This window comes from Lepisosteus oculatus, chromosome 7, assembly GCF_040954835.1.
Source record: "Lepisosteus oculatus isolate fLepOcu1 chromosome 7, fLepOcu1.hap2, whole genome shotgun sequence".
Classification (NCBI taxonomy): Eukaryota; Metazoa; Chordata; class Actinopteri; order Semionotiformes; family Lepisosteidae; genus Lepisosteus; species Lepisosteus oculatus.
In genome coordinates, this window is record NC_090702.1 from 46514014 (window position 1) to 46530444 (window position 16431).

At 34.2% G+C, this 16431-nt stretch overlaps 1 protein-coding gene across 1 annotated transcript; it reads right to left on the minus strand.

Annotated features, from left to right (window-relative positions):
* Nucleotides 1-1953: 1953 nt before the first annotated feature.
* lepa (leptin a) lies at nt 1954-6750 on the minus strand. The gene is made up of 3 exons (XM_015352200.2): nt 6729-6750; nt 5534-5700; nt 1954-2859 (listed from the first exon to the last, which is right to left on the minus strand). The coding sequence occupies exons 2-3, from the start codon at nt 5681-5683 to the stop codon at nt 2491-2493; spliced, it is 519 nt and encodes a 172-aa protein (XP_015207686.1). The 5' UTR covers nt 5684-5700; nt 6729-6750; the 3' UTR covers nt 1954-2490.
* Between the last annotated feature and the right edge of the window lie 9681 nt (nt 6751-16431).

The window sequence follows — 16431 nt, forward strand, 5'->3', positions numbered from 1 at the left end:
TGTACTTGAGAACAGAAAGACTACCAGTGCTGAACGGTGTAACAAATAGTTACAAATATGGAGTTATGAAAATGGAAAAATATCAGGAACTGACCATGCATGTACATCAATTAGTCAAATAATCTTAACCCCCAATTTGTAAAGATTTCTGCCAATAATATACAGTACCCGATTGTTTGGTGTAATTAGAGGCACATGAGATCTTTCCTCTCTGGCACTGCTTTGATGAAAAGAGTAATAATTCAGGCATGCTTGGTTAAACAAATATTTATCTAAAATGACAATACACACAATAAACTATACACAAAATAAACATACAACACAAAAGTCACTCCATGTACAAATTTACAATAAGGCATACCACAGGACTACATTCTAACCACCCAGAAAAAATTCCAGGCTGCTACCAAGTATTTGACACTTAAATAATGCTGTACAAAGGACAAAAGAAATAAGCTACCTTCTGAACTAAATGGAATACAATCTGCAGTTAAATCTCTCTGCAATCCTAGATGCCACCAAATGAATAGGAATGTATCTCTCTATTCTAAAACCAATGTCCAGCAATCTCTAACCAGGAGAGGCCATTTTTAACTAAGAGATTTTTCACAAGGGAAATCAGGGTTCACTAAAAACCACAGAATAGCAATCTCTCTTAACAAGATTCAAATACAGTTCTTAGCTGCAATCTGATCTTTCTCGGTGATCTGGAACAAGGAGCTCTCGCCTTTGAACTCTTCCTCTGTTCTACTCTACCTTCAGGTGATTCTAGCCAGGTGTTACCTATTGTATCTAAATCCTTAGAGACAGTTCCATAGTTACCTATAGATTTAACAATAGTTTTGTCTTTTAATGTATTTGCGAATACAAAATAAAAAACAAATATTTTTAAATGATCCTGAGAGAGTATTTCTCTCTATTTCATTCCTGAGGGAACCCAGGTATTTATTTAAAGAACTGTAACAGTCGAGCACCAAAGTTGTTTATGTGTACTTTCCTGAGGTTTGGAACTCTTTTGATGAAAGGTTTTGATAAAGGACAAGTTGACCTAAAATGTATTCTGAAAGACTTATGTTATCATCTGCATAACTGAAACTTTGGAGTAAATTGTGTTTAACTGCAGTAGTAAGTTTGAGTAATAGCCATGGAAAAAATATTTACTTCAGTTATGGACATACAGTATGACCTTGCTATGTTGTAACCATTTTTAGAATTCTTGTCAAGCTCTGCTTTTATGTAATAAAATATTTCCTTTGAAAATTATATCTTCTGAGCAATGAGCTGCACATTTTATTTTCAAAACTGAAAGCACTTTGAAAGCTCAAAACATGTAAAATACTGAATAAAAGAAATACATCAGACATGAAAAGCTGCAGTAAATCTTTTTAACCCATGCAAATTCCCTGACTCACTGTTGAGACAATTGGAATTAAATGAGGTATTTACAAAGCATTTATTCAGTGTTTTTACATGTTATATTTATTTCAATAGGTCCATTTGAAACAATTGAACAATAAAAACAATATTAGGCAGTTTCCTTCATGTTTTATTGTAACAGCTTTTTAAAAAAGGGCAATGGAAAATATTTTATGCCCTACTAAATATATTTAAAACTATACAAAGAAACATTTTAGAAAAGGATCTCTTTTAAAAACATTCAATAACAATTAATAGAAACACATGTAATAAATAATTTTGTAAAAAAAAGTTTACAATGCAGCAGAAAATTATGTAAACACTACAATAACTTAGAATACTGTAACAGTACAATCGTATTAACTATTTACTTTTCCTGCCTTCTAGATAAAACTTTTCTAGATAAAACAAATATAATTTAAAAATGTGTTTTTGTGGTGCAAGTGATGGAAAATGCAAACATTTCTTAACAAACCATTAAAATAGTTTGTCTAACAGGAAGACAGTATGATGTACTAAAAGTAACGAAAAATCTAAAATTATAAAAATAATATCTACATTTTTGCATTGTTTATATGACAAAAATGGATATACTACTGAATAAGGCAGTACAGAAAATTGCATTCAGTAAATAAATTAAGTGCTGTATGTGGATAGCAGTATAATTTGGTTTTCTGAGTAAGCAAAATAAGTACCAAGAACAACAAAGACAGACAACGGAAGAACTAACTCTACCCTTGATATTTTCTCCTAAATTTTTTTTCAATGTTTGATCATATTTCAAAGTCCCAAATATAAAATCTTTTTCCAAAACCTCCAAGTCATTGAGAACTGTCATCACTTCAGTAAAACAGTCATTACTGAACAGAAAAAAAAGAAACAGGCAGAAGAAACACTCATTTACATTTGGGTTTGTTCAGTGCTAGAATATAAAAGTTCCTCTTTCAAATAGTGCGAAATACAGTACAGCAAACAATTTATAAATATAAAAAACGAAAATAATTCTTAAAAAATAGTTGGTACTTAAATAATTTAATAATTTAAATAGACATTCTCTATTATTGGAGTTCGTGATCAGCAGTTCTTTAGTTGATCGAGATTTCTTATCAATTTGAGTAGATATTTCTGAAGTCTCTCCAAGGCAACATTTCCAATGGTGACATGGAAAGCAGCATTAGTCTTCAAAAAGCTCTCCAGGTGGCTCATGTTGCTGGATTTTAATGGAGCACAGTTGACTGACGTTGCTAATGACTTAATGATCATGCGGAGGTTGAAAATATCAGCTAAGATTTGATCCATTTCCTCCATGGGAAGACTGGATAAAATCTCTTGAAATGTGTGCAAATTATCTTCCACTGTTGATAAGCCTTCCAGCGTTTTATCATTGAGTGCATCTGGTATTAGCTCTAACCCGCTGAAAACCAGGTTCGGTGACATCTTAGACTGATGAAGAACAAAACAAAGAGAGAAAAAACAATCAGGTACAGACATTAGTAATGGGAATAATGTTTCATACTTCCTGAAATCTAGGAAAAAATAATGAAAATTTGAAATGATAACATTTTAATTATCTTAAATTGTACGAAATCGAAAGCTATAATTAATAATATATTGTAATTAACATTTAATAGTTGTATTATACAATAAAAATGAGAAAATGTCCATATTAATCTATTAGAACTGTAATGCACAATACTTAGAACACAATGATGGAAAATATGAAAAGTGTGATTTTTTTTGTTTCTTTGCATACCATTTTAAAATGAAAAATAAAAACCCTATGAATTATGCAAGATGAGATTTTATATATTTCTTTTACAGTTGGGAATTTAGTCTAAAGTTTAAAAAGAAACTAACACACTGTATCAGAACAGCAGGAAGTGCATCATGCAATACATTGCCTAAAATGCTCTGAAAAAGTATTTGCTCTCTATTTTATATACATACTATTTTGCTACAAAATAGAAAAATAGAAATAAATGTATCATTAAATAATAAAATAAATCATTTTTAGACATTTTTATTAATCTTTAACATTGTGCTGTCAATATGGATGTGTTCATATCCATTTTTGTAGACCTCCTTCAGTTTTCTTGTTTGCTTCTACGGGAACATCTAATATGGTTGAATTTCTTATGATATAACCTCTACCTTACATTTTGGTACCTCTTTCTTACAAGAGGTCCACAAGAGAACTACATTTAGAAATCACACTCAGATGTGTTTGTGTAATGCATTGCAAATTGGACTGTAAATATGTTAACAGCTTTTTAGCTGACTATTTTGTAGGTCCTGTCAAGATATAGAAGAATGTTTTTACATACATAATCAGTGTCTAAGATGCCACTGGGTGTAAATTATGCAGCTAAAATCTCATGTGTCCCATACCTGTATATTAAATACCATAATGGTATCATTCCAGTTGAACTCTATATACCCAGTGCTAGTTAAATATTTAATTGATCTGCTTACTTGTTTACTTGTTTCCTGAGTGTCAAAAATACCTGAATTCAAGGGTACTGTTTCCAGCACCTTCTGAATACAGAGGTTAACACACTCCTCTTCTCACCTTGCTTAGTGTTATTCCTGACCAAACAGCTTTTACTAGTTAATCACTTTATGAAGAACAGACACAGATGGGAATGACACAGTATCAGACATTCTCACAATGAGTGCTTCTTTCCATCTGCAGAGGTCCAATTGGACAAATTTCAGGCAGGAAACCTGAACAATGGCAGTTGTGTCTGAGCGTTCAGTATGTTGTGAAACTCAGAAATGGGTACAGGGTTCATAACAATTATGAATCCTATTTGACTTCTTAGAGCTGAAAGCAAATCTACAAAATGTCCCAAAGAGAAAGCTGAAATAAACTCAGCTGAAGCAAAATCAGAAGCCATTCTGCTCTTCAAGGAAGAGTATTGGGAACTCCTGCTGCAATGAAACTGTTACCTAACTTTCTGCTAGAAATAATTCTGATTTTCTTTGCATTCCTCTACTTTTTGTTATTATACATAAATCATCCAATGAGATCTACTGTAAAAAAGGATTGGTGACTTTTGACTGTACCACAGAACCATAGAAGTCAGCAACCTTTCATTGGTAGAGCTGGGCCCTTTGGCAATCTTCTTTATTAGCTAATTAGTGTAAGCTTATTTTGTAGCTGAGCATCCGTTAAGATAATTGTGTGCTCTGTGGAATCAGGCATTTATGTTTGTTTTTGTTGCTGAGCAACAAGCTTTAGGTGCATTTCATCTTCTAGCTGTATTTACTAAGATGCTTATTGAGCCACTCATGGGTCTGAGATGTTCGCTTCATCTGTTTAGGAACGTGATGCTCTGTACATCTAAATAAAACTCTGAACTTAAACGTTCGACACAGTATCAGAATAATCTTTGATTATTATTTGTTTTCAAACTGTTTGTTTAACACTTTGGCAAGAGTTTTTTCCTTGAGTTTTTTAGTCTTCTGTTCTTATTATTCAAACCAACCGATCTAAGGTGATTGATGCACCCTTTTAACACTGTGGATGACAAAAAAGCCTTTCATCTGATTAACTACATGGATTCATCAGGTCAAGATTATTTTAGGGCATCAAAACAGAAAGAACTGGAAAATAATTATAACATTTTAAAATTCTGTATAAAATGTTTAACACAGACAATTGCTTTCCTTAATTACATGTATTTTGATATCACCGAATTGTTCACTTATTTTTTAAATTAAATGGATTTGATAAAAACAACTTCATTCAGGAATGTACATCTTTATTTTTTAGTTAATGAATATCGCCAACATACTTGTGATAACCAAAGAATTCATGTTTGTAATTGATTAACGTAATTGAAATAATAGCTTATTATTCTACATCCATTTCTATGTGTTTGCAAGGACCCTGTTATATTGCCTTCGAGACAATGGTTGTGATTTGCTTATGTCCTTAAAAAGTACCATTTCTTTAAATATTAAGTGCTTGACCTACTTCTGCTGTATGTAAGGTCAAAAGACTTGGTAAATAATGTGATAAATACTGTTATGTATTTTTGTTTCTTTTTAATAAAAATGCTTATTCCATCCCAACAAATCAGCTTAGATAAAGCAATAAAATGTATTGACATACCTCATTAGTATGCTTCTGAATTCTAATAACTGTTGTTTGGGCCAATAGCCTGGCATCATTCTTAACTCTGTCTTCTGCAAGTGGTCTACTGTAACTCAGGGTTAGGAACATCCAGGAAGACAAACAGAAGGGTATCACAGGATATTTCATTCTTCAAAGTTTTTACCCTTACAAAACAGAATGAAAACGAAATAAATTATTGTTTAATAATGATACAATAAAGCAGGAAAAACTGATGACATTATTATTGAGACTTACTTGTACATTCATAGATTTGCATACAGTATGTTGAAGTGAAACACTAAAACAAAATTAATCTAGATTCAAAAAGTTTGCATTTTATGTTTAAAGTCACTATTATATTGTGAAGTGTTGATCCATTGGAAAAAAAACGCTATGAAATGTGAAGTTTTCTGAAATATTTGTCCAAAAATAAATGTTTGCTTATTTTATACTAAAATATAAAAGTATTAATATATTTATTACTTGTATAATTAGAAATGTGTTTAAAATGTCTTTAAACACTTAAACACTTAAACACTTAAAATATTAAACACTCAGAAAGAGCCATGGATATAAAAAGTACATTAAACATAAAAAACAAATATTTGCTAAAGCTGATTGTAATATACTTGCAATGTTTTATGTCTCAGAATTTAAACGGTACTTATCATTTTAACACTGTGACCTACTCTAGAACTTTAATTTAGGACTGATGTCTAGTTTTCCATTCCAACATTCTTCTGCCAAAAAACAAACATGTTTTTCTTTTTTCTAAGCTGTCCTTGCCAAAAGTCACATTTCATCTGAAGGCAAAAATGTGACTTTTTGCATTTTAAAACAAAATTAGTTAGAGTTATTAAACAACAAAGAAAAAAGACGATTGATGGTATTTTGGCTACTCCATTGTCTTGTATGGACTAGTACTGTATATGATTTAGGAAAATATGTTTTCATTTATTACACATGTCAATTTGTAACTAAATTAAAAACAGTATTCCTTCAATGGTTAAAAAACCTTATAGAATCAAATACCTAAATGCTAGATCATAAAACTAATGCCTCAGGCAGAAAACTTAAAGGAGACCTTCCACATAAAAAGTGTAACAGGAATTAACTATATGAGTTCCAGAGCATTAATGAGTTCTATATAGAAATTTCACATAGAAAAAGTAAAGCTGAGAGTGAACCTTACCTCTCTGTGCCCAGGGTCTGTGTGTCAACCCTTAGAAACCATCAGCTTTCCTCTTTTATAGGACTGAGCACAAAAGATTGAATCACCAACCCAATGAATCATTACCTTTTACCAAAAAAGTCTTTCACAGGATACTCCACTGTCCCTTTTAAAAAAACAAAAACAGTTCAGGATACTTTACTTTCAGTTTCTTCAAAACTGAGACTTACAGTGGATACAGTATATGATTTGCAGATGGAAAATGGCCAGATTTGTCAGAATGGAGCTTCATTATTAAAAACTGTAATTATTACTCCTGAATGACAAACTTTTATTTTTTGTTTCACATCCAGCACTACTTTTTTGACAACTTCAACTACATCCACCATCTGGATTTGCTGTTAAATGATTTACTAATTGCTAATACATTATATAAATGATATATATTAATTATAATAATTTAAAATTAACTTAAGGTAGTTTTTTAGGCAATGATTTGAGCTGATCTCCCATGCACAGGTACTGTATGTAAATCTCTAACCCAAACAGATTTTCTCATACAAATGTTAATAAATACAAAACAATATTTCTGCACATTAAGTTTTTTAGTTTTTGTAGTGCCTAGATGTTACTGAAGTGTTGTGCTGATGTCAGCATTCTGTCATTCCCTATTTTCTGCTGCACCAACGATTCACACAGGATCAACATTATCTAGAGCATCTGTAGATATCCGGACAGTAGCGTCTTGAATGAGTCGTTCCAGGAATTATGTCATACAGATAGGCTTGTGTCTTCTGTTAAACGTGTTTTTTTTAATTTATGAGTTCACATGAAGTTATATTACAGTAAAAACTTGGACTGCATAATTTATAAGCTTAAGATTTCAAGTATATTTATTGAGACTGGGAATGATCTTATATCTTATTTAATTCTTTATGAACAGGTGACATTTGCTATTTTATTTACTGTAGTAGACACATCTCCTCAGTTCTCTCCTTGTGTTTTTAAGAAACTGGTATTCTGTATCACACATTAGACTTTTCTGGGAGAACTGTAACCTTTCTGCATTCATAGATGTGGTCGATGGCCTGTGGTGGACTGCTGTGATATAATATCCTTTTATTCAATGTGGATGCTTCCAGAGACACCTGTGCAATTTTTGATCTGCTAGGCTTTTAGAGCAGACAGTCAAGTTGTCTTTAGAACCCATTTCAGTATCTGTCATGCTAACTCCATGCTATGTCTAACCTACTTGGGATGAGTTCTTATATGATATATCAGACAGTCTGCAGCAATTATAACCTTATAATTTCTTTTATGATCTCTGAATTTCTCCAACATTAATAATAATAATAATAATAATAATGTAATATTATACATGCAGTATGGTTGTCAAGTACCATCTTATATTAATACCTTGCACTTGATCAAGCACTAATCTGTGTGCAATGCAGGCAGGAAGTGTTAGTAAAATGTTCCAGATTACCTTTTCATACAGTACCTTCATAGAACCAGATGTATTCTAATGAAAGAAAACTGAATTAATCTCGTCACTCTTCCAGAGTAATAATATTTATTTCCTAACATGGTGACCATAATTTCTACAATATTCTAAAAGACCTCTTACCAGTGTTTTGAATAATTTCAACAGAATGTGATATGAATTGACATACTCTAACACATCATTAGCCTTTGTAACATTCTTCATATATGGCAGTAGGAGATACTGACAAGTTTACATACAAATCTAACTCATTTTTTATCCCCACTTTTGTTATCTGGAAATTTTAAATGACTACAGTCTAGCTGTCTGATTCTTGATGCGACACTGACCATTTTATTAATTAAAAACAACAACAAAATACTGTTTTGTAGCTAGATTGAAATAATAATATTAAAAGGACAAACATTTAAAATCTATATAAAAAATACACATATATTATTAGCAATGATTGATGACCAAAGTGGAGTTTCAGGCTGGAAATGAGTATGATATGAGTCGAAGCTGTTGTACATGTGAAAACTACTTTAAATGTCAGTTTAGTCCGTGCAGAAGAGATGTATCTCTTCAGCCTTTGGCTTTATACTCACATGTTTTATATACAGTAGCTAAACTGGTTGGAGGTTGTATGCTCACCCCATGTTTGTGTAGGCTTTCTCCAGGTGCTCTGTTTCCTCTCACAGTTCAACAACATACTTGTACTGTACATTAATTGACTTTTGGGAAAACTGGCCCATGTGTTTGTGTCTGTGTGTGCGCTGTGATGGACTGGTGTCTAGTCCAGGGTTATACCCTGCTTTGCACTTGCTGCTTGCTGAGATGGACTTCCTGTGACACTGAATTGGATGAAGCCCTTAAAAAACGGTTGGATAGTTAAATAAGCAAATTAACACAACCCCTTCTGATTAAAAGTTTTTTGTTTGTAGCCAAAATATGAAGGTCACCTAGTATCATCCCTAAATGTATTACTCTACTAAAAAATGGGTTTTGAAGCATTCTATAAGAAAATGCAAACCATTAACATTCAAGAAGATGCAGGACTAAGGAATTACACTTTTATCAATGTGAATAATAAGAGAAGTATAAATTCAAGGATTTTAATTTATTTCCAATTTACCTGACAACAAGTGCGTTTCCCCTCTGATTACAGGCAGTCTGGTTAAGATGAAGAGGTTGGTTCTACCCAACATAAAGATAGGTGTTTTCTTTACAGCTTTAATTCAGACATCATAGACAAAATGTCATACCCTCACTCGTCACACACAAATACTCAATACACACACAATACACAAGTCATACTCACTGCTAACAATCCTAATCCCATTATTTAATCAATAGCCTTGACGATATGCTATGGAAGGCAATCAGTACTGCCCACCAGACACCAAATCCTTCTAGTATTTAAAACCCACCTTCTCACCCTCCCATGCTTAGTCTTGGTATTCTCTACATGTCTTAGCATTTTCCAGTCTATTTCTGTGCCTTCTCATTTTCCAACCATACCTAATCTCCAGGATTGCCCCTGTACTGTGCTTGACTTCTGTGTTTTTGGCCCTGGACTGCCATTTCTATGCTACTTTGTACTTTCCCAGCTGGTACTTCACTCCGAGCGTGTCTGAACTTTTGACCTACACCTGTCCCTTGATATGATATGGTTTACATTTTGGCTTGTTTCCTTTTTCTCTCTCCTGAACCTCTACCTGAATCAAGATTCCTACCTCACCATCCTTGTGAGTGTAGTACTCTACTAATTAACTCTCCCTAATCAGGGCTTTCTTCCCTTATTATTGAGTATTATTACAGTGTTTTCTCTTCATTATTATTTAAACCATGAATACACATTATTAAAACTCTTACAGGTTTTGAGAGAAGAATTTTATATTAGTGTGGAACCTTATTTAAGGTTTTCTAGAATCCTAATATATCATAGGTTGGTTCATAGTTTACTTTTATGCATTCCTACTGTTGCTTGTTCAAAGAAATCAAGCAGGTCAGGTAACAAGACCTACCATTTCCAAATCCATGCCAGTTATTTACAGTTTAGTCTCAATGCAGGCAATAGAAATAGACAGAATGTAAAACTGATCAGGTCCCTGCAAGTGGAGTCAGGAAGAGATGTACTACACATGGTGTAAGTCTATGGAACAACCGTTAAGGTACAGTAAGAATAAGTTCATTAAATAAAGAAAATGCGAATGAGACTATCTCCAACCTGATAATCAATGTGACAGCCATGCAAATAAATAAAGTACTAACAATTAAAATTTCAAATTACAGATAGGTGGTGCTATACAATTGTTGCTAGCTTTCCCATAAGGCATAGTGGAGCTTACTCTCTGTCACAAGTTAAATGGCTCTGACAGGAGAGCATGTTGGAAAAGCATGTTCACAGGTCCTTACTTTCCTCATGCCGGAGCTGGAATCATTACTAGAGAGACAAAGACTTAAACAGTTTGCAAATCTAAACTGGGTAGAAATGTAATAAAAATTAATTGTCCATTACAAATCAAAAAAATATTGCTTTGTACTTATGGTTATACCAGTATATAGTTTCCGCTTAATATGATTAAAGAAGTAAATCATAACATTTTTGTTGGGATAATTGATTATTATGGGAAATTATAATCTATAAACCACAACCTAGGATGTACATAACAATCCAAGCACGTAAAAGAATGGTAAAAGGTTTTGACATTTGTGCATTCAAAATCAGTTTAATCAGAAATACCTTTGTGTAGATAAATTATTAGTTTAGGTTCTGGGAGTTGATCCCAGAATATTATCCACTTTTTTGAAACACGTCCAGCCAATTTTTGAAAGCTCGCAGAGAGGGTAAGTAGCAGAGAGACCATCCAGGACAGCACTCATTTAAACAGAGCAGAAGTGACAATTGCACAAAGACAGTGCTTTCTATAATATCTTAGTAATTATTATTCTATTGAAAAACAAATTATGGAGATATTCAGACTTTTCATAAAATATCAAATTAGTATGCCACATTCAACATAAATATGCAACATTCAATGAATGATGCAACTTTTATATTTTGAATTTAAAATCTTTATCTAGTTTTATGTTTTGACAAGTCATACACAGACCACAGTACTTTGCATAGCTACAATGTGGAAGCTACTGTAAGTAAACATGATTATTGTATTTCCACAGGGAACCTTCCAGTATTTCTTAATAAACCTTTAACCACTGCAGGAAATGACAAAATACCTAAAATAAGTTCAAGCATGAACCATTCTGAATTTTTTTTTATGAATTGACATCATTAGTACCACCCTGTGGATTATGTGTCATTAAATATACCTTTACTCCTTTTACTCATGCACCTAAACTTACATAAAATCACTCAAGAAGACTTTACATAAAATCACCTACTCTGTATATGCCTTCTGTAAGATGTCTACCAGGTATCATAAGGTATGAAGTAAACTTTTCCTTTTACTATTTTCCTGAAGTTCCTTAATAATATTATTTAGATTTCTAAAACCAACAATATATGAAAATATTTTAAATAGAAGATGTCCCTCACCCCATCTAGCTCATTTAATTTTTTAACAGGTAATTGATCCAGAGATCTCATCCTGTCACTTCCTGAAAGAAGTCAGAATATCAGCTTCCACAACATGCCTGGGCAGAATGTCCCAGAATCCCACAGTCGTTTATGTAAAGAAGTGCAGTTCATCTTTGAATCTGACATCCATATGGTTAACTCTGTTAACCTGTTGTTTCTGTAACCACGTCTTTAAAACATAAAAAAGTCAATATAAAAAAAATACTACAATACAATACAAAAATTGCTATTTTATGATGTGGTTGCCTATAAGATACGGATATTTTACTGACCCATCCAACGGTAGATGATGCTGCCTTCCCTGCTGTCTCTGTCCTGGAGGAAGTGGTTTGTCACTGTGCCCAGCATGACCTGCACAGAACCTCTAGAAGTCAAGGGTGGACAAATCTCAGCCCCCTGTGTGACTGTCGCAGTTCCACTCGGGCTTGTGCCCTTGCCGCTCCACCCTGCCACTTCATCCTGCAACACCTGGGCGTGAACCCGGGTCTTCATCTTAATGCAACAGGGAACCAGCCGAGTGAGCTAAAGGAGACCTCCCTCAGCCCAGCCGGCTGAGGTCCCGGCTGACACTTGGGAGTGCGATGACGTCAACTAGCTCTGCTACACCTGTAAAGGAAAACAGGGAGGCTGTATGGTATTGATTTTTTGGAGGGGATCTTAATGGGATGCAGCCTGCCATTGGTTGCGGAGGGCTGAATTTTCCCCCTTAGGTTCCAGCTGAGGGGGGAGGAAATGTGGTTTCAGTCAACCTGCGACTAGGCCTCAATTTATGCTTCTATTGCTTGTAAATAGTCACTGTGTTAGGTAATTAGTTAATTAATGCGCTAATTGGTTTAAAGTTAGCAAACAATCTTACATGGGTGGAATAAGGTTTGTTTGGTATATAAAGAACTCTATGTTGGTGGTTGGGTGCTTTGTAGAGCAAGTAAATGAGAAGAGTTTGTGACAATGAAGGTTCCTTTAACCATTTACACAAATTCTGGTAATGAGCAAAAATAAAAAAAAACATAGCAAGCCAGTTATTTGATTTCCTATGTGTTACATATAGCACTGAAAGTTTCAGAATAGGCACTGCAGAAAACTCTGATGTGAGGTATGATACTGTATATGATTTCACCTCAATATTTGAAATTCATTAACATAAGAAAAACTGGGCGTTTTCTTTTATGACTCATGTGTTAGCACTGGGTGTAGTATGGAAACAGGTCTAGGTCTGAGCCCCTGAGAGGCAAATGTCTGCATGTCACGAGAATCCCCCTGCTAACTTTTAATTTTAAAAAGCATAATCATCTTCTCACCTAGGGGTTTGCAGATTGAAACGAAGACTGCTTTTTATGGGAGGAATTCGTCTGTGACTGCCACAAACTAAAGCAATAACACTGATTCAGGTGGATTTGGAATTTCAAGTTATTTTGAAATTGCTAATAGAAAATGCAGTAAATGAAAGGATAATCTTTATTTACCTAAACTGAAGCATTGACCCCATGATTTCACACTTAACAGTAATATTTTTAATGAAAACGCTACATGATATCTACAGTATCTTGATTTATGATGAAAGCTGATGGAAAATGCCATACTGAACTTTTACAAAACAGAACATTCTTAGACTTTTTGTACATTTTACTAACTGGTTCTACCTATTGTACTAAGGTAAATATTGTAATGATCATAACCAAGCACTGGTGTTCTTACTTTGAGGATTCAATGCTCTCTTGGGGAAAAAAAAAGTTATTGATTCATGACTGCGTTTTTGCTATAACAAAGCATGCATTTTCATACCTGTTTTTTTGTAATTACAAAGAGATTTTCACTAAAACACAAATGTGTCCGCCATAGCTGAATGGAAGATGCCATCCTCACAGCATGACCTCCCACGACACAGGTCTTCTGTGCATCTACCTTCCTAGAATATGTATACATTTTGTCTATTTATCTTGTTAACTAGTGTCTAGGGTATATAGGGATATTAAACATCATAAGCAAGCAATAATGTTCTTACGTTCAAAATTCAGTTCTTAATTTTAATGTTAAGGTAAAAACAATTAATTCTGGGTGATTTGTTTTAAACTTCAAGATTCAATTGAAAGGTTTAACATCTAAAGTCATTTGAATTTGAATTTCCCATCTGTTTTTGTGGAATGAATTACGTTTGTAAATAGGGTAAGGATAGACACTAAAAAGGACACTATGTTCCTTTCAACCGAAGGAATAAATCCACTCAAGAATGGATTCAGCACCATGGACACCCTAAAAATATAAAGAATAACGTTAAAGAGAGTTAGTATAAAACCACAAAGCCAGAATGCAACCATTATAAGACGACATTCTAAGTGTTTTACAGAAACAAGATATTTTAAAAAGACTTTTAGTTACAGTTACCTGTGAAAAAGAAGCTGGAATAAAGCTGAATGGAACCTAATTGTATCACTTTTGATTCTTTTGATGACATCATCCCTTTTGCAACAAGTCCAAAAGAATTACAAATGGCAAGCTGGCAATAAACTGTAACTAAACAGGTACAGAAACAAAACCCTAAATTTTAATGTGTATGCTTATTTCCTGGAGATTCAAGTCAATGGATTTATACTAGAATAAAATAACAACAAAGACCAAGGAAGCTGGTTCTCAAGAGACAAAAGGAGATCATCAGACCTAATGGAATATACTGTACATAGGTACAATTAAGATGGTTGCAAGAACAATAGTGATTTAAAGAGCAAAATAAAGGAATCTGTGTCACGATTGTAATCCCTCCCCCTTAGGGGCTCTCCAGCTCTTTAATTTTACCTGATCTCCTGCACCCGCCTCCTGTTCCAGTCTCCCCTTTAAAAGCCAGACACTCCCACTATTCTGGACTCAGCTTTGTAAGATGGACGCCACAAGGCTTACCTATTTTCGGGGTTGTCCGAAGGGCACCTTCTTCACGCCCCCCTGTTCGTCTACCAGCCCAGTTCCTCGTCTCTTCCCCATGTCTGTTCACTCCCTTCCGGTTTGTGCTGTCTGCGCAGGGTCCTGAAAGATGCTTTGTGACAATCTGAGCATGTACCATATCTGTGCATGAGAAATACTGTAGCTATAATCATTTTTGTTATTATAAATGAGATCTTTCTAGACTCAAACAGAAAAAATTGAATTAGGTAAATGGAGTTACAAGGTAGCCAAGCAGAGAAGTAGGTTCAGCAAACAAAGGCAGCTACCTAACAAAAGCTTAATGTCCAGTTAAAGGAAATAGGTTTGAAACAGTTGAAATAGGTCCAAAGAGAGACATGGTGATGTTCAGGACCGAACTCCCTGCTTCTGTAGCTGTTGGAAAGCAGCTAAACAATTCTGCAACAACAGCTTTCCAGAAGCCCACCACCTTTGAAAATCAAGTGTGTCAGAAGGATTACCAAAGCCCAGTTTGAAACAGTGGCCCATATCAATGTCAAAGCAGGTCATGTAAAAGTTGACTTTGAGACATCTCTTCAAGACAACCTGCAACAGAATTCCACCAAGACAAACCCTCTCTGATTGCTGCTTTGGCTGGGAGGCTTTGGCATACCGCACTGAGCTGAGCTGGGATGGAGAGCTTTGGAGTTGGAGATTTTGCAAGACACTGAGCATCTTGTTAAGCTGTCTTACAGATGTTTAACAGTAAAGCACTGGTTATGTTGTGAGATGGGTATCAGCTCATACATATATGAGACTACTGATACGATAGGAGTGCCTCTTAAACCGTTCATGCAGCTTTGCAGCTTCTCCTGGAAAGTGATTCTTTCCAGGTGGTAAACATGTAAAGGAACTCAGGACATAATGTTTGTATGATATGCCATCAAAACCACCTCACTTATAGGGTGTCAATGACCAGTAGTTACCATGGCCCCTTTACCAAATGGATATCCTCAATCAATCCAACCACACCACAGCAATACTCATGGGGAACCACATTCAACCCCTGTAAGTCAAAGGGTGTGTGGAGTTGTGGTAGACAGCATTTCTCACTGCTGTCTATTAAGGCTAATGCCTTATAAGGTTATCCAAAATTCCCAACTCCAAATGCTTCTTAAATAATTTACACAAAACAGGTAATGCGAATATGTTAAACCACTTTAAAAATGTTACACTTCACTTCACACAAAAACCCAAATCCACCCAAAAACATATTTTACATATACTCTTTGAAAAAAAGGTGGGTCATGAAAGTGCACATCTTTATTATGAAGCAAAAAAAAAACCCACAAAAATGACAAAAGGAAAGAAAAAAAATGAAATAAGGTAAGAGTGCTGTGGTTAAAAATGCAACTGATTTCTTTTAGTAAAACTAAACATGACAGTAATGAATAGAAAATCATCCAGTTAGTGAGGTTCCAACAGGATTCCAGCTGAATTCAATAAAGAAAAGCTTATACCAGGGTATGTCTGGCATTCTTTGCTCCACATGTTTATAGTTTCTTGAATCAGCATTTTCTCACCAAAATAACAGTCAATTCAATAAACTATAAAAAATGGAGCAAAGACTGCACGGCATACTTTAAAACAGTCTAACTGAAAATGCAGTTGGAAATTACAATTAGACTTCTTTTCTTTCCACAATAACAGAAGATACATTTTTTAAATTGTAGAAGTGAGACATAAAATTACATAAAAATAAATGTTTT

Excerpts from the sequence above, each read along its gene's own strand:
- lepa (XM_015352200.2), bottom strand. The coding sequence starts at position 5,683 with ATGAAATATCCTGTGATACCCTTCTGTTTGTCTTCCTGGATGTTCCTA. Across the intron at positions 2,860-5,533 it reads TTCAGAAGCATACTAATGAG|TCTAAGATGTCACCGAACCT; the intron begins GTATGTCAATAC and ends GTTCTTCATCAG.